General features: G+C 39.8%; 1 protein-coding gene across 1 annotated transcript in view; it reads right to left on the bottom strand.

Moving 5' to 3' along the window:
- Positions 1-18,153: 18,153 nt before the first annotated feature.
- The window catches only part of LOC147633148 (MADS-box transcription factor 23-like), a 65,979-nt gene continuing 57,287 nt past the window's right edge, over positions 18,154-26,845 (bottom strand). Inside the window, exons 3-7 of the mRNA XM_086805689.1 lie at positions 19,110-19,171; positions 18,805-18,943; positions 18,741-18,773; positions 18,555-18,596; positions 18,154-18,394 (exon numbers count right to left, since the gene is read on the bottom strand). Coding sequence (XP_086661815.1) covers positions 18,254-18,394; positions 18,555-18,596; positions 18,741-18,773; positions 18,805-18,943; positions 19,110-19,171 — 417 coding nt within the window. The 3' untranslated portion in view covers positions 18,154-18,253. The remainder of the gene's footprint in view (positions 18,395-18,554; positions 18,597-18,740; positions 18,774-18,804; positions 18,944-19,109; positions 19,172-26,845) is intronic.

The following is a 26,845-nucleotide window of genomic DNA, read 5'->3' as shown; positions in this document are numbered from 1 at the left end:
CAATGTCAATCTAAGGACTCGACCCGATTAGTGCATGAAGGCTTATCCCATGAGGGAGAGCTCACATACACCAACCCCACCATTTGACGATTCAACCATTCAACACCTCAATCAATCTCTCAATCCCTTAAATCCACTACACTAATCAAGAGAACAAGCAATGCATGGCAATCTCTTAATCCCATTCAAACATTGATTAAATCTTAGTTTTCCCTAATGCCAGCAAACCCATAAGCGTGCATCTACTAACCCACAAGCTTAAGCAAGCATAGAATGTAACATTCACAAACCCACAAGCTCATAGAGAGAGTCTATCCATGAATAACTCATTGCCCAATGAAGTGGGCAAGAGCTTGCATCAATGGAGACTACACACACACACACTACAAGCATGCATACACAAGAGAAAGAAAGAAGCATTCAACTAATCATAGATTAGTCTACTTCAATGATGCTAAAATAGATTAAGAGAAAGAAGTGGAGCTATAGTCATTAGAGCTTGATGCTCATTAGAGTACAATAGAGAGAGAGTTAGAGAGTTGCCATAGCTTGAGAGCTCAGGAGCTTCACTCAATAGCTTATGAGAATGGCAAAAAATGTACTCTTTCTTTAGCTAACATCTCTTTTATAGAGATGTCACTAACCCCAACCCTAGGCCTCTTTCACACATGGGCGGACAACCCCATAAGTGAGCCTTGCTTAATACACTTAGAACTCTCATTTAGAACCCACATTGGCCTAAAACAATTTACATTGCACTTCGGCACAAAAATATGGAAAAATATGTGCGTCTTTATGTTCCCATGGCAACAATCCCGCTCTCTCGCATTAATTGCTTCCGGCCTCCTTCCATAATCCGTGTTCCCGTGAGTTTTCCCGTGGAACATTCCCCCCTTCCTAAATCGTGTACGTCCTCGGGCGTGATAGAAACGAAAGCTGCAAAAAACAATGGAAGACAAGTAAAGCCTTTTATTGAAAAAGAACCAGAAATGACAATCTCACACGTGAGCATGCAAGTGAAAGGCCGATTAGAGTTTTAAAGAGTGCTAAAAGAAGTGAGTAAAGACTAGTCAAAGTGAGACTAAGTGGTAGATAGTGCTATGCAAAGGCAAGTGTGTTTGTACACCGCAGGTTATGACTACAGTCCCAATGTCCTACAAGTGTTTAAGTTATTTCTAAGTGGCAATCCTTCTCCTAAATATAAGCCATGGTGATTGGAACTTTCTTTCTTTCTTTTTTTCTTTCTCTTTTTTGTTTTTTTTTTGTAAAAGAGCAAAAGATTAAAGAGAATTATTATTTTTAGCTTGATAAAGAGGAAGGTTCCATCCCAATGAGACCCAAGCAATGGCCAAGAGACCTCTGCCAAGAGAATCTAAAGGCCGCTAAGTATCTCAAGGGCGACAAACCCTTTTCTTTCTTTTTGACATAAGGAGTACCCCATGAAGATGAGGGCATCGGTCTCGAGGACCCATAATGTACCCAAGAGTCCTACCAGCATCTATCAAGGTGATAGAGTCCTTGGTCTTCTTCTTAATCTTTTAGACGTCACTCCATGGAAACCAAGGCATCGGCCCCAAGGTGCTAAAATAACCCAAGGTCCTACCAAGCATTCCACATGGCCGTAGACACGTCATGTCTCAAGTCACTTCTATATATTTTTTAGGGCATGTGTTTCGTAAATTTTTGCTTATTGTAGCACCTAGCCCATACCTAAGAGGTAGCTACCACTAGGGATAACTAATATACTTCTAGAGCTTAAGAACATGGCATACTCTGTTGGTATATGTCTTACACTATCTTCAAATAGAAATACCTTCTACGAAGTCCTCTAAGAATCTAGAAATCACTCGCCAATAGTAACAACTAATTTCAAACTTAAACCAGCCGACTGTGTGTGAACATACAAACAATATATGCAAAAGTGAAAAGCACATAAAGAACAAAAGATTATGATTTGAATACACCTGTTGTAGTGCTCGTTGATGTGGCGCGTTTGTCTTGATGAATTGCTGATGTGCAGATTACTTCTCTTTGCTCTTTGTAGGCATTGCATGTCTCCCCCCTTCCTAATTTGTGTGCACGGTAGGTGGACTGTTTTGCAGCGTGTTTGTATGCTTTTGTTTTGCTGATATCTGTGCAAAATGTCTTATTAACAAACAAGAAAAGAAAAGAATAAAATTTGTTATTGGTGCCAATCACTGAATATAGCCGAGGGAAAAAACCGAGTGGGAGAAAAGTGCCCTGGCTTGTTGATCTTATTGTGGAGTTGATGTGCTTATCCTTGCACTAGCGGTGGATTCGTGTCCACTTCTGCTGGAAAGATTGTATTAATCACTTCAGGATGCAAGGACAACCTTGTACAAAAGCCGGCCTCTGGAGAAGGTGGTAGAGGAAGGAGTGCTTCCTCGCTAAAATATGACATTGGTTCTATGGGAAGGTTAAGCAAACAATGGCGATTTTGGAATTGCTCAATATAGGTGCTCATAGTAGTGATCCAAAATTGACATGTTGAGGCTGGGGGAAGAAGGGTTTGCAAGTCATTTATGCATGTATCCCTCCATTGTTGTGCTTGAACCTCCTTAAGTAATCTACATTGATTTGGTCCTCGGTCTGGTACTCTCATATCAAGAAGGTTATGGCATTGGGGTGTAATTCCCACAATTTGTTTCATTAAGCCCGTGCTATATCGTCGAAAGTAAGAGCGGCATAGCCAAATACGAGTCGTGCACACTCTTGACAATGTGGAAATGGATGATGTTGTTGATAGAATAAAGTGACAAAGTGATGCCCACAGCAAATTTCACCTAAGAGAGCATAAAAGTACCTAGAATGAGTTTGAAAAGGAGGAGCACTATAACCCCTGCGATGTTCAGGTTGAGTACTATCAGGGTCAATGCATGGTGGACATGTATCTCGCCAAGTATCCATCAGGAGGTATCTGGGCGTAGAACAATGAAATTTAGAAAATTCAAACTTTATACACTCATATCCAGCATTACAATCCCTATAAAAAACAAGTAGATAAGATCATCTCAAAAAGAACACAATCCTGTAATGGCAGAAGGAACCACATTAGTAAAAGTGAGACTATTCAAACACTGATCTACCAAAGAGCTTCAATTGTAGTATTAATGCCTTACTTTTGGTTTTGGGTATGTCCTTCTTAAGAGGTGAGAAGGATAGCAATTGTCAAGGAATTTGAGCAAGATAAGAGGATTTAGGTAGTGAAGTGCTAGAATCTATGCTCAAAGGAGACTAATGTAAAGTTGGATTTGTCTTAGGTACACAACTTGATGGTGGAAGTGTGTAACAACGAGAAGTTGGGACAACTGGTGATTCAATACATGTTTTGGGAAGGTCAACACAAGGAGATTTGTAGGTGCTATCACAACCACCTATCCTATCTTGAAGAGGTTGTGTTGATTTCCTTTGCACCCACTGATATGAAAAACCAAGAGTGGCTTTTGGAATCTTATTGATACACTCTTCTGGCTCTAGCAACCCATGGCATTTGGGAAGCCAAAGTGCTGTTGCACCCTCATAATAGCCTTGTGCTTTAAGAACATGCTTTGGGACCCAATGAGTAACAATCTGAGGCTTAGGCTTGGAAAAGATATTCTTTTTAGGAGGTTTAGCAACTAAGCTAGATGGTACAGGTTTATACGCATCTTTGGGTAGCCAAATTGATGATTTCTTCTTGCCTGGCCTTCTTTGAGCTGTGACTAGAGTAGTTGGAACATGCCGGCCATGGCCCTTACTTGAGGACTCATTGATTATCCACATCATTTGTCTTGGAGCTTGAAGAGTAGATGTTGAAAGTGGTTGAAAGTGGGTTGTGAGGTAGAACTACCACCCTTTTGACATGATAAAACTTGTGGAGCAGCAGATCCCAAGATGAAATTAGAATAAATTTATAATTTGTATTGTCTATTCTTCCAATCTAATAAACAATTAGTAGCACTTAACCATGATCGACTAAGAACAACCTCTACCACTGCCTTTGACTCACTAAGCCACATAAAAGGGAACTGACATCTTGTGATCCTGAATGGATATCATAATGACACATTTTCCCTCTATAGGGTTATCTTCACTTGAGAAGCTTCGTAAGTCAATATTCGTAAGTCAATAGGAATGTGCACAAGTGTTGGTTGTCCCAAGGCTACCCATGTGTCAAATGAGAGAACATTTAATCTACACCAGAGTTAATTAAGGCAGAGACAAAGTAGGTAGTCTCATGAAGATGAAGACACACGTGAATATTGAAAGGATCGACATATTGTTCATCATCGGTAGCCAACTGTAAGGTCAACACAGAAGCCTTGCGACGCTCTTTGGCTTTTGCAACTCTAGCTTTAGCTTCTTCTTGAGCCTGACATTTAAGTAGGTCATGTGCTTCTTTCCGTGTGTGGGCAGCATGCATTTGTTGAAGCATGGCTTCAGTTAATGATTCATTGTATTTCTTGAGACGACTTTCATTAATGAAGTTAGGCATTTGCTCACCTTCTAGTGTCTCTAAACGCACTGCGCCACTTGGAGTAAGCTCATTAATCACAAACGGTCCTAGGCCACGTTTCTTGAGATTTTGCTTATGCTTCTTAAGTGTGTAGAAGAGCACAAGGTCCCCTTTTTTTAATCGGCTAGTTGTTACATTTCGATCATACCATTGCTTTTGTCTCCTCTTCTCGGCATACATCCCCATTACCGCCAATAAGCGGGTCTCATCAAGCTTTTCCAATTCATCAATGCATTGAGAAAGCTCATGACCAGTCCAGTCCAATTTTTTAGCAACTCGTAGAGTAGGTACAAGAAAGTTAATGGGAAGAATTGCATCTAGCCCAAAAGCAAGCTCATATGTTTTATAGGTTGTTCTATATGCCCAAAGAATTGAGTGCAACTTTTGCTCCCAATCAGTCCTATGTCCCTCAATAATCTTTGTGAGTGCTGTGAAGAGAATCTTGTTAGTACTCTCAGCTTGACCATTGGTCTGGGGATGATAGGGTGCAGAACGCTTGTGAATTACCATAAATTCTTAAAGAAAAAATTGTATGACCTCATTCACAAAGTGCACACCTTGATCACTAACGATTTCAATAGGTAACCCATAGCGAGTAAACACGTACTCATACAAGAACGTGGCTGTGGTTCTGGCATCATTTTTGACTGTAGCCTTTTCTTCTACCCATTTGGTCAGATAGTCAATTGTGACTATAATATATTCGGCATGCGTGTGACGAGCTGGAGGTTTAATGGGACCGACAAAATCAATACCCCATTTGACAAACGCACGTGTGCTTAACATAGGCCGCAATGGCATATTGTCCTTTGTGATGGGAGGTTTGGTCCTTTGACAATCGTGACACAACGTTTCACATATTCTTCAGCATCCATTTGTAAGGTTGGCCACCAAAGCCCAGACCACCTAATCAACTTAGCTGTGGTATTGCCTGAAAAGTGTCCACCCCCAACACCTGCATGTGCATGAGTCAAGATTTTCAAGTAGTCAGCTTCACATACACACATACGCAAGTTGCCATCCTTGCCCCTCTTGTAGAGTTGGCCCTCTATCAGCATATAGTTGGCCGCTTCAACTTCAATAGCATGCTTTCGATATTTAGAAATTGTTCGATTAGCATGACCATGCTGACGATAGTCCACAATAAACTTGCTCCAACTTGGTGTAGTTGAAATTTGGAATAATGTGACATTATGAATTGGCAGTTGAATTTCACATGAAGCACAGTTACAAACAAAATTTTCAGCATCCGCATGCATGGTAGGCCACCATTGCCCATCCTGAGTTATACGTCGCACACAAGTAGTAGTTGATGCATGGATTCCACCAATACCCTCATGTGCCCATTCCAAGATCTCCTCATATTGGTCAGGGTTAGGTATAAGCTGCAACACTCCATCATTATACCCTGACGATATAATCTCCCTAAGATTAACTTGAATGGTCGCCATAGGTCCACATTAGGACACCCGCTAGTTGTATCTGCCCACTTGTCAAAATTTCTAAGATGGGTTCAGACCGTTTAGGAGCTGTCTCTACAAGGAAAAGTGTTGAATCTAACATACCATCATCCGCACCCACATCCACACCCACAGGAGCTTTGCCAGAGGTGATTCAAGACAAATAATCTGCCCTAAGATGAGTTGTTTCTTTTCGGACTGCCACTTCAAAATCAAACTTAAGAAGGATGACAAACCACCTCACAATCCTTCCAGTTGCACAAGACTTATTCACCAAATATAGTAGTGTTTGATGGTCCACAAAAAATATAAATTTGTTTGCCGAAAGGTAATGGGGAAACTTTTTCACTGCATATATCATGGACAAACCTTCTCTTTCTATTGTGGTATAATTCTTCTTAGCATTGTTCAACTGTCGACTAGCATATGAGATTGGGAAATCCTTATTATGTTCTCCCGATTGAGCCAAAATACATCCAATTGGAAAGTTTGAAGCATCAATATGGACATGAAAGATTTGGTTCCAATCTGGTGCTTGTAAGATAGGTGCAGACACTAATGCTTGCTTCAACTTTTCAAAGGATTCCTCACACTTGTCAATCCAATTAAACTTTACAAGAAGGCATATAATGGCCTGGCTAGGACAGCGTACATGTAGATGAATCGACGATAATAGCCACAATGTTCCATGAATATTTGTACCCCTTTAGGGTTCATAGGCCGCTTCATCTAAGGGCTCAAGAGTAACATTGTTAGATGGGCAAGAAGATCTGTGGATGTGTGGAGCCTCATGTAAGGATTTCAACACTGAGAGACTTAAGGGTAATCGAAGTGTATCACATGAGGCATACATTCCACAACCCTTCCCTGAGCACTTAATTGATCCCCTGGAAAGGAGTCATGTCCTCGCAACATTATCAACTTAAGGGTAATCGAAGTGTATCACATGAGGCATACATTCCACAACCCTTCCCTGAGCACTTAATTGATCCCCTGGAAAGGAGTCATGTCCTCGCAACATTATCGACATGTGCTTCACCTAAGCCAATTCAATTTTGTAACTCAGATGGATATGACATTATTCCTATCCGAATGGTACAACCACGTGACCTTCTAGATGATTTGTACTATGGGGATGCATCCATAGCACTGCATGTAGAGGAAGTCTCAGTGGAGGATTTAACACTCGAATCTGCTAATGATGTTGATAAGGAAGATGGATGGGACTCTGATTTTGATGATGATGTGATAATCCCCGAGGAAGAGTTAGGAAAGGCACGCCTTCTCATGAGAGGAAGGGAGGTTCAAATAGAGATCCCTCGAAGCCGACCCAAACGTAAATGCTGTAAGAGCCATAAGAGAATCCGTAAACAAGATGAGAGGGAACGACGTGAGAGAATACAAAAAGAAAACGAGGAGTTTTAGAATGAACACTCTCGACCACCGCCTCACTTCTCAGGAAAGAATGGATATCTATACTATGTCCAAACACAAGATAGTATCAAAGACCAAGTAAAACGATCAGATGGATTCCAACCAGGAGAAAAGCTAAAAACTGTTAGCAAAAATTGCAAAAAAATGAAGAGACCAAAACACAAACTCAAGTCTCAAACCGATTCAAAAGAGAGTGTCGAAAGTGCAAAGATAACTGTTGAACAAAAAACTCTAATGCAAGATTGCAAAAGAGAGCTCAAAATCGCATGGTCTTCAATTAGTGATGACTCAAGTGGACAAGAACAAGGTCTCAATGTTCCCCCCCAACTTCACACAGTACACTCTTCAAGATCAAAAGATTGTTCTTCAACAGCCCATGTGACAAAAGCCAAGCATGTCAGGGGTTTCATATGATGGTCTAGAAGATGCCAAAAAATTTGATATCGCTAAGCCAGGAGAAGAGCCTCGCTATGTGTGGATTGCCACAGACTTGTCCTTAGATGAGGAGAAGTTATTAATTCAAACAATAAAGGAGTATCACGATGTTTTTGCTTGGAGTTATAAAGATTTCAAAGGAGTTGATCCAAGCATATGTCAGCATACAATTCCATTGCGAGAGGATACAAAGCCTTCCAAGCAACGTCCTTATACTTACAATGAGAACTTTGCACGAAAGATAAAAGAAGAAATGGACAAGCTCTTAGAGGCAAAATTTATCTATGAGATTGAACACATTGAATGGGTCTCCCCTATTGTAGTGGTGCCCAAGAAAAATGGAAAACTTTGAGTATGTGTAAACCTCAAGAAGATAAATGTAGCTACTATACGTGATCATTACCCACTTCCAATCACGGATCATGTTTTGGAACGTGTTGCAGGGAAAAAGGCATATAGTTTCTTGGATGGATTTTCCAGTTACAATCAAGTGTCAATTGATCAACACAAGACAGCCTTTTCTATTGAAGATGGCATCTTTGTCTATCGTGTTATGCCATTTGGTCTAACAAATACACCTGCAACCTTTCAGCAGTCATGTATTCAAGGAGTACCTTAGGCTATTTCTTGATATCTTCATGGATGATTTATGTGTTCACTCACAAGAGCGTGATGATCATATAGAACACCTCAAACTTGTGTTTCAAAAGTGTCAAGTTTATCGTATATACTTGAATCCTGACAAGTGCAAATTCATGGTAAGACAAGGGAAGATTTTGGGCCATATTGTTTCTCGCAATGGTATTTCAACAGATATGGATGAAATTGATGTCATTGTCTCATTACCTCGGCCTATCAACCCTAAAGGGGTACGAATATTCATGGGACATTGTGGCTATTATTGTCGATTCATCTACATGTACGCTGTCCTAGCCAGACCATTATATGCTCTTCTTGTAAAGTTTAATTGGACTGACGAGTGTGAGGAATCCTTTGAAAAGTTGAAGCAAGCATTAGTGTCTGCACCCATCTTATGGGCACCAGATTGGAACCAAATCTTTCATGTCCATATTGATGCTTCAAACTTTGCAATTGGATGTATTTTGGCTCGATTGGGAGAACATAATAAGGATTTCCCAATCTCATATGCTAGTCGACAGTTGAACAATGCTGAGAAGAATTATACCACAACAGAAAGAGAAGGTTTGTCCATGATATATGCAGTGAAAAAGTTTTGCCATTACCTTTTGGCAAACAAATTTATATTTTTTGTGTATCATCAAACACTGCTATATTTGGTGAATAAGCCTTGTGCAACTGGAAGGATTGTGAGGTGGTTTGTCATCCTTCTTGAGTTTGATTTTGAAGTGGCAGTCCAAAAAGGAACAACTCATCTTAGGGCAGATCATTTGTCTCGAATCATCTCTGGAGAAGCTCCTGTGGGTGTGGATGATGATATGTTAGATTCAACACTTTTCCTTGTAGAGACAGCTCCTAAATGGTTTGAACCCATCTTAGAAATTTTGACAAGTGGGCAGATATAACTAGCAGGTCCTAATGTGGACCTATGGCGACCATTCAAGTTAATCTCAGGGAGATTATATCGTCAGGGTAATGATGGAGTGTTGCAGCTTATACCTAACCCTGACCAATATGAGGAGATCTTGGAATGGGCACATGAGGGTATTGGTGAAATCCATGCATCAGCTACTACTTGTGTGCGACGTATAACTCAGGATGGGAAATGGTGGCCTACCATGCATGCGGATGCTGAAAAATTTGTTCGTAAGTGTGCTTCATGTCAAATTCAACAACCAATTCATAACGTCACATTATTCCAAATTTCAACTACACCAAGTTGGAGCAAGTTTATTGTGGACTATCTTCAGCATGGTCATACTGATCGAACAATTCCTAAATATCGAAAGCATGCTATTGAAGTTGAAGCGGTCAACTATATGCTGATAGATGTCCAACTCTACAAGAGGGGCAAGGATGGCAACTTGCGTATGTGTGTATGTGAAGTTGACTACTTGAAAATCTTGACTCATGCACATGCAGGTGTTTGGGGTAGACACTTTTCGGGCAATACCACAACTAAGTTGATTAGGTGGTCTGGGCTTTGGTGGCCACCTTACAAATGGATGCCGAAGAATATGTAAAACATTGTGACGATTGTCAAAGGACCAAACCTCCCATCACAAAGGACAATATGCCATTGCGGCCTATGTTAAGCACACGTGCGTTTGCCAAATGGGGTATTAATTTTGTCGGTCCCATTAAACCTCCAACTCGTCACACGCATGCCGAATATATTATAGTCGCAAAACTGATTATTTGACCAAATGGATAGAAGAAAAGGCTACTGTCAAAAATGATGCCAGAACCACAGCCAAGTTCTTATATGAGTATGTGTTTACACGCTATGGCTTACCTATTGAAATCGTTAGTGATCAAGGTGTGCACTTTGTGAATGAGGTCATAGAGTTTTTACTTCAAGAATTTATGGTAATTCACAAGTATTTTGCACCCTATCATCCCCAGACCAATGGTCAAGCTGAGAGTACTAACAAGATTCTCTGCACAGCACTCACAAAGATTGTTGAGGGACATAGAACTAATGCGGAGAAAAAGTTGCACTCACTTCTTTGGGCATATAGAACAGCCTATAAAACATCTGTGGGCACAACCCCATTTGAGCTTGCTTTTGGGCTAGATGCAATTCTTCCCATTGAATTTCTTGTACCTACTCTACGAGTTGGTAAACAATTGGACTGGACTGGTCATGAGCTTTCTCAACGCATTGATGAATTGGAAAAGCTTGATGAGACCCGATTATTGGCGGTAATGGGGATGTATGCCGAGAAGAGGAGACAAAAGCAATGGTATGATCGAAATGTAACAACTGGCCGATTCAAAAAAGGGGACCTTGTGCTCTTGTACACACTTAAGAAGCATAAACTAAAGCTCAAGAAACGTGGCCTAGGACCGTTTGTGATTAATGAGCTTACTCCAAGTGGTGCAGTGCGTTTAGAGACACTAGAAGGTGAGCAAATGCCTAACTTCATTAATGGAAGTCGTCTCAAGAAATACAATGAACCATTAACTGAAGCCATGCTTCAACAAATGCATGCTGCCCACACACGGAAAGAAGCACATGATCTACTTAAACATCAGGCTCAAGAAGAAGCTAAAGCTAGAGTTGCAAAAGCCAAAGATCATCGCAAGGCTTCTGTGTTGACCTTACAGTTGGCTACTGATGAACAATATGTTGATCCTTTCAATATTCACGTGTGTCTTCATCTTCATGAGACTACCTACTTTGTCTCTAGCTTAATTCACTCTGGTCACATTATAATGTTCTCTCATTTGACACATGGGTAGCCTTGGGACAACCAACACTTGTGCACATTTCTATTGACTTACGAAGCTTCTTAGGTAAACATAACCCTATAGAGGGAAAATGTGTCACTATGTTATCCATTCAGGATCACCAGATGTCAGTTCCCTTTTATGTGGCTAGTAAGTCCAAGGCAGTGGTAGAGATTGTTCTTGGTCGATCATGGTTAAGTGCTACCAATTGTTCATTAGATTGGAAGTATAGACAATACAAATTGCAAATTGATTTTGATTGCATCTTGGGATCTGCTACTCCATGAGTTTTATCATGTCAAAAGGGTGGTAGTTCTACCTTACACAACCCACTTTCAACATCTGCTCTTCAAGCTCCAAGACAAATGATGTGGATAATCGATGAGTCCTCAAGTGAGGGCCATGGCTGGCATGTGGATAATCGATGAGTCCTCAAGTGAGGACCATGGTTGGCATGTTCCAACTACTCTAGTTACTGCTCAAAGAAGGCCAAGCAAGAAGGAATCGTCAATTTGGCTACCCAAAGATGCGTACAAACTTGTACCATCTAGCCTAGTTTGCTAAACATCCTAAAAAGAATATCTTTTCTAAGCCTAAGCCTCAGATTGTTACTCATTGGGTTTCAAAGCATGTTCTTAAAGCAAAAGGCTATTATGAGGGTGCAACAGCACTTTAGCTTCCCAAATGCCATGGTTTGCTAGAGCCAGAAGAGTGTATCAATAAGATTCCAAAAGCCACTCTTGGTTTTTCATATCAGTGGGTGCAAAGGAAATCAACACAACCTCTTCAAGATAGGATAGGTGATTGTGATAGCACCTACAAATTTGCTTGTGTTGACCTTCCCAAAACATGTATTGAATCACCAGTTGTCTCAACTTCTCCTTGTTACACACTTCCACCATCAACTTGTGTACCTAAGACAAATCCAACTTTACATGAGTCCCCTTTGAGCATAGATTCTAGCACTTCACTGTCTAAATCCTCTTATCTTGCTCAAATTCCTTGACAATTGCTATCCTTCCGACCTCTTAAGAAGCACATACCCAAAACCAAAGGTAAGGCATTAACACTACAATTGAAGCTCTTTGGTAGATCAGTGTTTGAATAGTCTTACTTTTACTAATGTGGTTCCTTCTGCCATTACAGGATTGTGTTCTTTTTGATATGATCTTATCTACATTGTTTTTTATAGGGATTGTAATGATGGAAATGAGTGTATAAAGTTTGAAGTTTCTAAATTTCATTGTTCTACGCCCAGATACCTCCTGATGGATACTTGGCGAGATACATATCCACCATGCATTGACCCTGATAGTACTCAACTTGAACATCGCAGGGGCTATAGTGCTCCTTTTCAAACTCATTCTAGGTACTTTTATGCTCCCTTAGGTGAAATTTGTTGTGGGCATCACTTTGTCACTTTATTCTATCAACAGCGTCATTCATTTCCACATTGTCAAGAGTGTGCATGACTCGTATTAGACAAAGCTTCACACATTTGTTGGCTATGCTGCTCTTACTTTCGATATGGCACAGACTTAATGAAACAAATTGTGGGAATTACACCCCAATGCCATAACCTTCTTGATATGAGAGTACCAGACCGAGGACCAAATCAACATAGATTACATGAGGAGGTTCAAGAATAACATTGGAGGGATACATGCATAAATGACTTGCAACCACCTATCTTGCAAGCACCTATCTTGCAAGTCCTTCTTCCCCCAACCTCAACATGTCAATTTTGGATCACTACGAGCATCTATATTGAGCAATTCCAAAATCGGCATTATCTTCTTAACCTTCCCATAGAACCAATGCTATATTCTTAGCGAGAGGAAGCACTCCTTCCTCTACCACCTTCTCCAGAGGTTGGCTTTTGTACAGGGTTGTCCTTGCATCCTGAAGTGATTGATACAATCTTTCCAGTAGAAGTGGACACGGATCCACAGCAGCCAGTGCAAGGATAAGCTCATCAACTCCACAATAAGATCAACAAGCTAGGATACTTTTCTCCCACTAGGTTTTTCCCCTCGGCTATATTCGGTGATTGGCACCAATAACAAATTTTATTCTTTTCTTTTCTTGTTTGTTAATAAGACATTTTGCAGAGATCTCAGCTAAACAAGAGCATGCAAACACGCTCCAACACTCCACCTACCGTGCACACAAATTAGGAAGGGGGGAGACATGTAATGCCTACAAAGAACAAAAGAAGCAATCTGCACATCAGCACATCAGCAATGCATCAAGACAAACGTGCCACATCAACGAGCACTACAACAGGTGTATTCAAATCATAATCTTTTGTTCTTTATGTTCTTTTCACTTTTGCATATATTGTTTGCATGTTCACACACACAGTTGGCTTGTTTAAGTTTTAAATTAGTTGTTACTATGTGGCGAGTGATTTCTAGATTCTTAGAGGACTTAGTAGAAGGTGTTTCTATTTGAAGATGGTGTAAGACATATACCAACGGAGTATGCCAAGTTCTTATGCTCTAGAAGTATATAAGTTATCCCTAGTGGTAGCTACCTCTTAGGTATGGACTAGGTGCTACGATAAACAAAAATTTACGAAACACATGTCCTAGAAATATATAGAAGTGACTTGAGACATGACGTGTCTACGGCCATGTGAGATGCTTGGTAGGACCTTGGGTTGTTTTAGCACCTTGGGGCCGATGCCTTGGTTTCCATGGGGTGAACACTGACGTCTAAAAGATTAAGAAGAAGACCTACAAGGACTCTATCGCCTTGATAGATGCTGGTAGGACTCTTGGGTACATTATGGGCCCTCGAGACCGATGCCCTCATCTTCATGGGGTACTCCTTATGTCAAAAAGAAAGAAAAGGGTCTGTTACCCTTGAGATACTTAGCGGCCTTTAGATTCTCTTGGCGGAGGTCTCTTGGCCATTGCTTGGGTCTCATTGGGATGGAACCTTCCTCTTTATCAAGCTAAAAATAATAATTCTCTTTAATCTTCTGCTCTTTACACCCCCCCCAAAAAAAAAGAAAGAAAGAAAGAAAAAAGAAAGGTCCAATCACCATGGCTTATATTTAGGAGTAGGGTTGCCACTTAGGAATAACTTAAATACTTCTAGGACATTGAGACTGCAGTCATAACCTACGGTGTACAAACACACTTGCCTTTGCATAGCACTATCTACCACTTAGTCTCACTTTGACTAGTCTATACTCGCTTCTTTTAGCACTCTTTAAAACTCTAATCGGCCTTTCACTTGCATGTTCACTTGTGAGATTGTCATTTTGCTGGTTTTTTTTTCAATAAAAGGCTTTACTTGTCTTCCATTGTTTTTTGCAGCTTTTGGTTCTACCGCACCCGAGGACGTGCGCGATTTAGGAAGGGGGGAATGTTTCACGAGAACACTCACGGGAACACGGATTATGGAAGGAGGCCGGAAGTAATTAATGCGAGAGAGCGGGATTGTAGTCATGGGAACATAAAGACACACATAATTTTTTCATATTTTTGTGCCAAAGTGCAATGTAAATCGTTTTAGGCCAATGTGGGTTCTAAATGAGAGTTCTAAGTGTATTAAGCAAGGCTCACTTATGGGGTTGTCTGCCCATGTGTGAAAGAGGCCTAGGGTTAGGGTTAGTGACATCTCTATAAAAGAGATGTTAGCTAAAGAAAGAGGACGTTTTTGGCCATTCTCATAAGCTATTGAGTGAAGCTCTTGAGCTCTCAAGCTATGGCAACTCTCTAACTCTCTCTCTATTGTCCTCTAATGAGCATCAAGCTCCAATGAGTATAGCTCCACTTCTTTCTCTTAATCTATTTTAACATCATTGAAGTAGATTAATCTATGATTAGTTGAATGCTTCTTTCTTTCTCTTGTGTATGCATGCTTGTAGTGTGTGTGTGTGTGTGTAGTCTCCATTGATGCAAGCTCTTGCCCACTTCATTGGCAATGAGTTATTCATTAATAGACTCTCTCTACTATGAGCTTGCGGGTTTGTGAATGTTACATTATATGCTTGCTTAAGCTTGTGGGTTAATAGATGCACGCTTATGGGTTTGCTGGCATTAGGGAAAGCTAAGATTTAATCAATGTTTGAATGGGATTAAGAGATTGCCATGCATTGCTTGTTCTCTTGGGGTATGCAAAATTTTAAGTGCCAATTATAAGTGACTCCATACATAATTTTAAAGTTCAAGATACAAGTCACACATGCTTGTATCCACATTTCAATTTCTAGTAAACAAGTGATGTGTGAGGGTACCTCTGGTATATGGCGGTGAGGCCAGGGGGAGCATGTCTTGAACTCACTATGCCATTGGATTGTAACCTTCATAAATAATCATCAAGCTAGTAATTGCATTTGGAGAAAAGCAATGTCACAAGCAAAGTGGAAAAGATTACAATTGTTTAGTATATGCATATTGCCTATGCTTGGACAGATCAATTTTGGATTGAGATTCGGTAGCAATTTCCCAAAGGTCATGCCCAAATTTCTTTAAAATACAATGCCAAATGCCTCTCTTGAGTTAATACATGCTATTTGACATGGTGAGATCATTTGTAGAGTCAAGCTTGTTGCATTGAAGACTAGTGGGACAATTTTGACTATGGGAAGGTTATGTAGAAAAGCTTAATTCAGTCACAAAGGGTATAGGCTGTTTTGAAGGGTTTTGGAGTGTTGGATAGCACTACTTAAGAGCTTTCTAACAAGCATTAAAACTCCTCAATCAAAATTTGCAAAGGTGATAAACATTGGCATTTTCCAACGCATTGTTTTTGGAGCAGATTGTACAAAACCTTAGCCTAGTCATAAATGCTTAGAGATAGTGGAGAAGTGATCATATAGCATGAAAGTGCATATTAAGAGCTTTCCATCAAGCCCAAGCATGCCAAGTTCGGAGACCGTTTCATAGGTCAACTAAAAGCGGTTGACTTTTTCATTGATCAACTTAAAGCGGTTGACTTTCTCACTAGTCAACTTTGGTTAATATAGACAATTGACTTTTTAGATTTGTTTTTAAACATTCTTGATCTACTCATCAAGAGCATTCTAATGACCCAAAGGTCACGCAAATCGAGATTCATTTGAGTGGTGTAGTAGACAATGGTACAAATCTCAAAACGGAGAGGTATATGATTTGCACTCATCCAAAGTGCGATCTAGGGTGGAATATGATTTCTTCTCTCCATTGTTGATGTGACAAGCTAAATATCATCAAATTTGGAGTCCGTTTGAGCAAAATACGGCTTATTTGTTGTTTTGGCAGTTTTTGACCGCATTGAGCATAGTACTAAACCCTAATTCAATCAAGAGGGCTTAGGGCTGTTTTGAAAGCAATCATTGATATTAAATCCTTATCCCATAATTAGCTTCACGACAAGATTTCAAGCTCTTCAATCGAATTTCGAAATCACAAGTTTGATCAAATCTTGTACTGGGGCCATAGTTGACCAATTTTGGGTCTGATACACTATTTTGAGTCATGGATGATTATAATAGTGAGGATCATAAAAGCTATTATGGGAATCAAAATTCATATAATACTGATGATAGTATTTGTAATGGAAGTTGAACCTCGGATGAGGAAGATTGCTTTGAAGAAGATTCTTCCGATGGAGCTAGAGACAATCACGAAGATTCAACATGCATGGATAATGATCAATGTGATGATGACTATGAGTATGATCATCAAGGGCATACGGAAGGTATGGATTTTGATACTTATGCCTACACAAATCAAGTTGGCTCTATGATTCTTCCTATGAGATCACTCATAACAATGATGATCGGATTCATGAAAGTGAAGTTGAATATCAACTCAATCAAGGTGGCTACGATTCTTCCTATGAGGTTACTCTTACCAATGGTGATTGGAACCCAATTAAGAGGAATCTTTTAAGCTCAATTGATGAGGATAATGATGAAGAGAATTTTGATGATATGCATGTGTGAGGACAAAAGTAGAAGTGATCAAGAGAGAGTGATGGAGTGAGTGTAATTCATGGTTGTAAGCTTACAACTCTAAAGTGGAAGTTTAGTTTCGATGCAGAGTCTTAGCTCGCTTAGTTCAGCAGCTCATTGTACTATCTGGTGACTATAGTCTAGAGAGTCAATAGCTCACTATATTACATCTTGTACTCTACCTCTTGGGCCTTTCTAAAATACTAATGCTTATAGACTCTTTCAAGTACTGTGGAATGTTAATGTGTGTTTTGAGCAATTGTGTCACCTTCTCTTATCTCCTCAACGTAGTTTAAATGTTTTCTAGACACTAGTCCTTGCGTCACGAAGCTGAGTGAGATTTCATCCTAGGACTCTTGTAGACTAGTGTGATGCCAGCCACTAGAAGCTTATTGCATCGAGGATAGACAGATAGCATGGCTGGAAGATACCGATACAAAACCACTAAAGTGTCAAGTTTGACGAGATGGTGACATGTGGGCATACATGCATGTACATGTGCGTGCATGCATTTGTATGTGTGTGAGACCTTAAAGTTATGCATGAACGGGGTTCAAATAAAGTATGAGGTGATATAGAATTTGATGGAGCAAGAATGTAATGGCTGCACCCATTTGCCATGGATTTCGTTGTGACCATAAGTTCATTAACCTCCATCTCCACGTGTGGCCAGTCAATGACACTAAATCCTTCTCTTGTTGTTCTTGTTGTCCTTGCTCATGGATGTTGTCCCTGTTGGGCATACAGGTTCGGGACTAGCAAAGCAACGGTTGTGCCTAACCAACTGAGCTTCAAGTATTTCCTTCACGAAGTTCTTACCGCTCTGGTCTTCAAGACACGATTCACCAACGTACGCTTATACTACCCAGCATGCTTCAGGAACTTACATTGCATGTTAGAATAACCCTTATGCTTACACACACGAGCCGGCACCTTCAGCACTGCTTCACAACACGATATCCATTCAGTCATGTTCTGTCTATATAAACCAATTTGCACAGAGGACAGTTTTTGATACAGATATTTATGAAAGTTTGGAAGTGCTATGAAGGTTGCTTGCCGGAGCACATTTGGTTTAAGCAGCAACTAACCCAGCCTAAGGGTTGTTTCAGCAAGCCTCATGCTTGATTCTTCTTCCTTTGAGGACGCCTTAGCTGCACTCACCCTGTCTTGCATGTCTATGGGGCCTGTGGTTGTAGACACACCAGCCGGCGCTTGCCATGCCAACTTTAACGATTATGTCAGAAAAAAAAATATTGTTCAAATCAAATAGTCAATAGTAATCACCCGAATTAAGCGGTTTGGGCGCGTGTAATTGATTAATCAACAAAGTTAGTCAGACAAAAGCTATATTGAGTCTTATGGATATATTATGGGGTTTGATTACCTTCGATCTTAGGGACTCATTCTCCGCTAGAAGCAAGTTCTCCTGAAGGTAATCACCAATCGAAAACCCATTTTAAACTCTTTATTACGTGTGTTTTTATCATATTTCAAAATAAATTCGTAAAATATCAGACGTGTGAATCCTTCTCGTAGCCTTTATAAGAAAAAAAATGCATCAAACACGCACCTTTGTACGCAAATCTTCAACTGTGTCTGTCCACTTGAAAAAATAAGTTTTGTATTTAGTTAGCATACCTATCGACTACCTGAATCAAAGTATTGACAATCACCTTTCTTTGTCTCACACGAGATAAGCCAGTTTGAAGTTTGTTTTCAAGTTTTTGCAAGTCTCTAATCTGCAATCTGTCTAGATTTGCACCTGACATATTTCTTTAGAAACAGAGAAAACATTAAGAGACAGCTCCAATTTGACTCAACAACTGTATATACACTGTACACCTACTTCAGATCATGAGATGCGACACAAGCTACCATGACACGCTTTGAGGTTATATTTGGCACAACAGTATTTTCAATGCAGGAAAAGTGTTCATACCTATGCATTTCTTCTAGGACTTCTAGTTGCTCTTTCATTCGGGCAGCCTTATGTATCCAATACTAACAACACAACATCAATGGGTATTAGCGGTCTTACCAATTGTAATTTTAAGTTTGAAGACCAAATTCTCCAAAGTCAACACCTGTTGTCCTTCTTGGCTCATTGGGAAAAATACATTTACTAAAAAAACGTTCGAAAAAGTCTCCTCTTCAATGACATTCAACTTCACACATACTACCCAAAAAAAAAAAAAACCAAAGAGTTGTTCTCTTCAATAACATGCAATTGCACATATACTACCCATAAAAAGATGTTTAGAAAAGTCTTCTCTTCAATGGCATACAACTTCACACATACTTTAAGACACTACATATGCACTCAATATAATCTTATGTCTTAGCCGTCGGAACTTTTCACACTTAGACGTCGATCCTTAGTAGCCCATGGTGCATGGGTGACGAGATTGGCCTAATTTGAGGAGGATGGGAGGAGAAGGGTGGTAGTATATTTTTCTGTTCATACAACATACCCTACCCTTGTCAGCATCCGTAGTAGCGGCACAAATGTTGCATGGGGGACCGAAACCGTCTAGGGAAAGTACTCTAACCTAAGACCTCTTCATTCCTAGTCTAACACTATAGCCACTTCAGCACATGGTTTCCTTTGAAAGCCTTGTTTTGAGTTTAAATGTCATATTTTTAGGTCCACACTTTGTTGGTTGGTAGGTCAAAAAAATGATTAGTCAATGATGGGCCCATGGTGGGGGATGCACCTTTTGCTAGGGGCATCCAAGATCGAGAAGATTCCCCATCCAAAAGATTATATGACCTTCAAGAAGCCATGGATTTCCCAACACTAATCTTGGCACATGACTACCATTAGCTTTCATTGAGTCTTTTCCCAAGTAATAGATTTCTATAAGGATCATTACATATGCAACGTTTTAAAAACCTCATAAATGAGGCTAATAAGAAGTCTAAGCTTCCTCTCTTTTTAATTTGTTTTCCTTTTTTTGTTCATACGGCATCCTCCTTTGAGACACTCATAAAATAAAGTAGAATGGAGGCATCTCACCTTTAAGCATATGTTCATTATCATTGGGCCAAAAAAACGTTCTTCCAAAGAGCGGATTTGGATTCTTGAAATCAAACAATATCCTTTTTCTTTATAAAAATATTTTGTGCATGTTGCCAAGATTGTCTATTGAGCTGTGTTTTCTTTTCTTTTCATGAAACTTACAATTTTTTTAACTACAAGAAACTTCTCATCAAGAAAGTGTGAAGTTCTAGGTAGGGTTGGTATGTGAGAGTGACACCTGAAAGATAACCAACAATAGAGCCTAGGAAGGCCTTATATAGTGGGGGCCTAGCCACAAGCACAACCTCCAGATTGGGGGCTTTCTCTTTTAATTATCTTTAACTCGAGTAATGGGAGGGGCGCATGGATTAAAAACAACATGCTAGTGTACAAAGTTAGAGAAAAAATTGATTTCCTTTCTGATTATATGAGGTAGTAGGGCTAACATATTACTTGATCCCAACATGCAAGTAGTTCGAATGACATTATGTGTACACATGTTGGCACACATTCCTTCTCTAGCTACATCATATATACCATATACATTCTGTCTCTAATAAGGCCCTTGGCCCCCTCTTTCCCCCAACCTTATGGCTGGAAAACCCAAGATCAGGGAAGCAAGGACTCTCGACCATGTTTGCGACTGCCTGTCACGTGTGTGCTTCATGTGTGCTCAATCTCTAACATGGTATCACAGCGTGGTAGAGCCGTTCCTTCTCTAGCTACCATGTTGATATCATATATCCCATATATGATGAAATAGTTAAACATACCCTTATTATAAAGGGCTAATTAAGCCCATGGCCCCATTAACCCTCCAACTTTATGGTGGTATGCATGGTTTGACGAGGCAAGGAGGGCCCCAATCCAGCTATGTGTCTGCATGTGTTTGCTTTTTGTGTGCACTCAATCTTTTACATGGTATCAAATCTTGGTTGTGCCTCACTCTCTATCATCATCGTCAAGCACCTGCCTTGTGCTCAAGCTGTAGGATGGACAAGCCAAGACTCTGAGCCTTTGAGCCTACTATGGGCCCTTGAGCCAAGTTATAGAGCCAAGGCAAGTATTCGTCACCTCTGATCCCACACATCCACAAACGTATGAGCCAAGCTATTTGGTTGATATGTTGCCACTATCCTAGTGTGAACGTGGAGCAAAGTTAGACAGTGGGGGGTGTTGGAAATCGTTCCTTCTCTAACTGACATGTGGATATCGTATATCTCATATATGATGAAAGGGTCAAACAATACCCTTAGTATAAAGGGCTAATTAAGCCCATGGCACCCTTAACACATATATGATGAAAGGGTAAAAAATAACCGTAGTATAAAGGGCTAATTAGGCCCATGTCCCCCTTTACCCTACACCTTCATGGTGGTGTGCATGGGTTTGAGGAGGCCCCCTCATGTGTCTTGGGCCGCTATCCATGTGTGTCTACTATATGTGTCCTCAATCTCTTATGGTACACTACTTATGAGCATCAATAACTCTTCTAGGTAGCTAGTTTTACCCTTTTTTGGAGCTCTTGGCAAGCTCATTTAGCACTTCTTGAGCAACAACCCCCCTTCCAACTAGCTAGTTTCACCTCTATGTGAGATACCTTAGTGGCTACCTTGCAAGCATCTATTATATATACACATGCATTTATGTATGTATCCATATATCTATGCAAATTTGAATACGTATGTATGTATGTATACATACATAGTTTATATGCACATAAACATTTGTACATATTTATATATTGATATGATGTATGTGTATGTATATTTTTATGTGTGTTTGTATTCATCATAAATACATACATATGTAGATATATATCTACCTACATGTCTATGTACACATGTATGTATACATATATGTGTGTATATATCTGTATTTACACACACACATATATGTGTGTATATATATGTATTTACACACACACATACACACATCAAAAAGTTTGGGATAATACCAAATTGGCATTATATAATCCAATCTATGTCAAAATGTGTGCTATATCACAACTTTATGCATACATTGTTTTGTGGAAATTTACCTCAGGTAAAATAATTATAATTCATTACCATATTCTTTAATCTTTATATCTAAATATCATTCTCTCTTGATATTTTTTGTTTAGATAATAAGAATCCTTAGCTAGCTAGATGATCAATGCAAACATTTCTTACATGAAAACCCTCTTAATCTTATTTAAAAGCTAAGACCTTTGAGCTTTCACCTCAAGGCCATTATTAACTAGCAAGATGCCATGCTTAATACCCTCAATCTTCAGGCAAAACCTTATTCAGTGTGATTTCCTCTGGGTCAAATTATATGGCGGTTCCTCTTCTTGTAGAATTTATGCTTGTGTAAAAAGTTATGTAATATGTTATTGCTAACCATATGTCAAAATTCTGACTAGAATCTTGGTTTTGAAGATGGTATTTCAAAGCCCCAATTCATAGTCCTAGTCTAGCTCCCTTCATTCTTGATTGGACGAGGGTATTAGAGGTGAAAATATTGCATGGGTAGTCAGGATGTCAAGATGGTAAAAGAGATTCCATGTAGTTCCACATGCAAAGGTAGTGTGGAAAATGAAAGGGGTAAATATACTCCAAAGAGACCCCTCCTATCTTTAACTTCCCCAAAGCTTGTCTTTTGTGAAACAATAAGGGGCTAGCTAGGCAAAGTGGGATGCTACTTTATCATGATAGAGCCTCTATACGTCCATGTAGATGTGTATGCTTCTAGGGGGCTAACCACGCTCGGCAACCATACTCCTTATGATGGGGGGGTGATACAATCATGAGTTAACCCATGCTTGGAAAATACAAAATGTGGATGGAGCATTAACATCCAAAAAAGGTGTCCTTAAAGGACTTATATTATGTCACTTCAATAATAACAATTCTTTACAATATGTGTTTCTTTCTTTTCTGGAAAGATAATTACTTGCAATATGGGTTTATTGGTTTTGTGGAAGGTCACTGTTTCTTCCTTAAGGATCCTTACCTAGTTAGATGAGAATTGTAAACAATTCTCTTAATTATTCTCTTTATAAAATAAGTTCCTTGATCCTTTACATCAAGATCGTTACTTAGTATAGAAAGATGTCACACATAATACCCTAAGTTTTCTTACACAAATCCTTTTAACATGTAAATTCATTATGATTTTCTTTGGAATAAAGATAACATTTATGGTGAAACAAACAAACAAAACCACAAGAAAAAGAAAAGACAAAAGATAAAATCCATATAAACATGCTGCCTTTTTCTCCTCCAATTGTGTCACCAATTATTCTACAGTCTACACCACACGTTGAAGCATAAATGATAAGAAGGTGTTGAGGTACACAAAACTAATAATGACACAATGAGTGTCCAATATCATCAAGATTAGATGAGATCAATGTACCACCTATTCACGTGGATACCTAATCGACAAAACCAACACACAAGGTAAGCACACAATATCTACAGTTGTGTACAAATCATCTTCCCAAGTGCTGCTATGACAACTGCAAAATTGGTGAACATGTTTATGTAAGGTCTTGTGATAAAATGTGTAGAGGCATAAAAGGATATATAATATGAGGTGAGACACAAGGCATACATCATACACTTAGTAGTGTGACCATTGTGGTATGCTTCTAGAGGGCTCACGATTATGTGTCTCCTCTCCACCACCCAAAAATTTAAAGATAAGGTTCCTTATCCTTTGCAAGCCTAAACCTCGATCACATGGGGAAGAGAAAGCAACCTACAAGCTATGATACTAATGTGATGCATACGCCATGGTCCCCGACTGCGCAGACACTCTTAGACTATGCGGATTAGAGACATAGGGCTTGGAGTCACCACCCATCTATAAAGTAAGAATGAGGGATCTCTCCATCCCTACCAGGATATATGTAGGGGCCTTCTTGTCCACATTCACCCGGATACTACGATACTCCGACCCATATGTCTCACCCTTGAACCCTGGACTCACTCATCACCCGCTCTCTAGAATGTGGTCTCGTAGTCGTGCTTGCGACCATGTACATGCTACACGCTACGTGACATTACCTCCCCCTTAAGAAGATTTTTCTTCCACAAAAACAAAATCTAGATAGTTATTTGTAAGCGTACTCAAGTTCTCCCATATGGACGCTTCATCCTCTCTATCCTTCCACTTAACAAGTGCCTCTCATCTCAATACGTAGTATGCCTCGTCTTCCATTATCTAAATACAAGAATGCCGATTTTAAGGACGAGTAGCACATCCATGGAAGAGGAGTGCCCATGTTGCAAGAGGTTGTTCTTGTGCCATCAAATTTGCAGGATCACTTATGAGACTAAGGATAGAAGAAATTACTAAGAAGTGTTTACTAGTCAGTTGTCTCAATGTTCTCGCCAACTTTACACAGTACACTCTTCAAGATCGGAAGATTGTTCTTCAACAGCCAATGCGACAAAAGCCAAGAATGCGAGGGGTCTCATATGATGGTCCAGAAGATGCAAAAAAAATTGATATCGCTAAGCCAGGAGAAGAGCCTCGCTATGTGTGGATTGCCACAGACTTGTCCTTAGATGAGGAGAAGTTATTAATTCAAACAATAAAGGAGTATCGCGATGTTTTTCCTTGGAGTTATAAAGACCTCAAAGGAGTTGATCCAAGCATATGTCAGCATACAATTCCATTGCGAGAGGATGCAAAGCCTTCCAAGCAACGTCCTTATACTTACAATGAGAATTTTGCACGAAAGATAAAAGAAGAAATAGACAAGCTCTTAGAGGCAAAATTTATCTATGGGATTGAACACACTGAATGGGTCTCCCCTATTGTAGTGGTGCCCAAGAAAAATGGAAAACTTCGAGTATGTGTAAACCTCAAGAAGGTAAATGCAGCTACTATACGTGATCATTACCCACTTCCAATCACGGATCATGTTTTGGAACATGTTGTAGGGAAAGAGGCATATAGTTTCTTGGATGGATTCTCCGGTTACAATCAAGTGTCAATTCATCCGAAGGATCAACACAAGATAGCCTTTGCAAAACTGAAGATGGCATCTTTGCCTATCGTGTTATGCCATTTGGTCTAACAAATGCACCTGCAACCTTTCAGCGGTTAATGAGTCATGTATTCAAGGAGTACCTTAGGCTATTTCTTGAGATCTTCATGGATGATTTATGTGTTCACTCACAAGAGCATGATGATCATATAGAACACCTCAGACTTGTGTTTCAAAGTGTCAAGTTTATCGTATATGCTTGAATCCTGACAAGTGCAAATTCATGGTAAGACAAGGGAATATTTTGGGCCATATTGTTTCTCGCAATGATATTTCAACAGATATGGATAAAATTGATGTCATTGTCTCATTACCTCGGCCTATCAACCCTAAAGGGGTACAAATATTCATGGAACATTGTGGCTACTATCGTCGATTCATCTACATGTACGCTGTCCTAGCCAGACCATTATATGCTCTTCCTGTAAAGTTTAATTGGACCGACGAATGTGAGGAATCCTTTGAAAAGTTGAAGCAAGCATTAGTGTCTACACCCATCTTACGGGCACCAGATTGGAACCAAATCTTTCATGTCCATATTGATGCTTCAAACTTTATAATTTGATGTATTTGGGCTCAATCGAGAGAACATAATAAGGATTTCCCAATCTCATATGGTAGTCGACAGTTGAACAATGCTGAGAAGAATTATACCACAACAGAAAGAGAACGTTTGTCAATGATATATGCAGTGAAAAAGTTTCACCCCATTACCTTTTGGCAAACAAATTTATATTTTTTGTGGACCATCAAGCACTGCTATATTTGGTGAATAAGCCTTGTGCAACTGGAAGGATTGTGAGGTGGTTTGTCATCCTTCTTGAGTTTGATTTTGAAGTGGCAGTCCGAAAAGGAACAACTCATCTTAGGGTAGATCATTTGTCTCGAATCACCTCTCGAGAAGCTCCTGTGGGTGTGGATGATGATATGTTAGATTCAACACTTTTCCTTGTAGAGATAGCTCCTAAATGGTCTGAACCCATCTTAGAAATTTTGACAAGTGGTGGGCAAATACAACTAGCGGGTCCTAATGTGGACCTATGGCGACCATTCAAGTTAATCTCAGGGAGATTATATCATCAGGTATCGTCAGGGTGATGATGGAGTGTTGCAGCTTATACCTAACCTTGACCAATATAAGGAGATCTTGGAATAGGCACATGAGGGTATTGGTGGAATCCATGCATCAGCTACTACTTGTGTGCGACGTATAACTCAGGATGGGCAATGGTGGCCTACCATGCATGCAGATGTTGAAAAATTTATTTGTAACTGTGCTTCATGTCAAATTCAACAACCAATTCATAATGTCACGTTATTTCAAATTTCAACTACACCAAGTTGGAGCAAGTATATTGTGGACTATCTTCAGCATGGTCATACTGATCGAAAAATTCCTAAATATTGAAAGCATGCTTTTGAAGTTGAAGCGGCCAACTATATGCTGATAGAGGGCCAACTCTATAAGAGGGGCAAGGATGGCAACTTGCGCATGTGTGTATGTGAAGCTGACTACTTGAAAATCTTGACTCATGCACATGCAGGTGTTGGGGGTGGACACTTTTCGGGCAATTCTATAGCTAAGTTGATTAGGTGGTCTGGGCTTTGGGGG

The sequence above is a fragment of the Cibotium barometz genome, chromosome 12, assembly GCF_041138505.1.
Source record: "Cibotium barometz isolate CiBa-2024 chromosome 12, ASM4113850v1, whole genome shotgun sequence".
NCBI lineage: Eukaryota > Viridiplantae > Streptophyta > Polypodiopsida > Cyatheales > Cibotiaceae > Cibotium > Cibotium barometz.
This window is presented reverse-complemented; position numbering and strand designations above follow the sequence as displayed.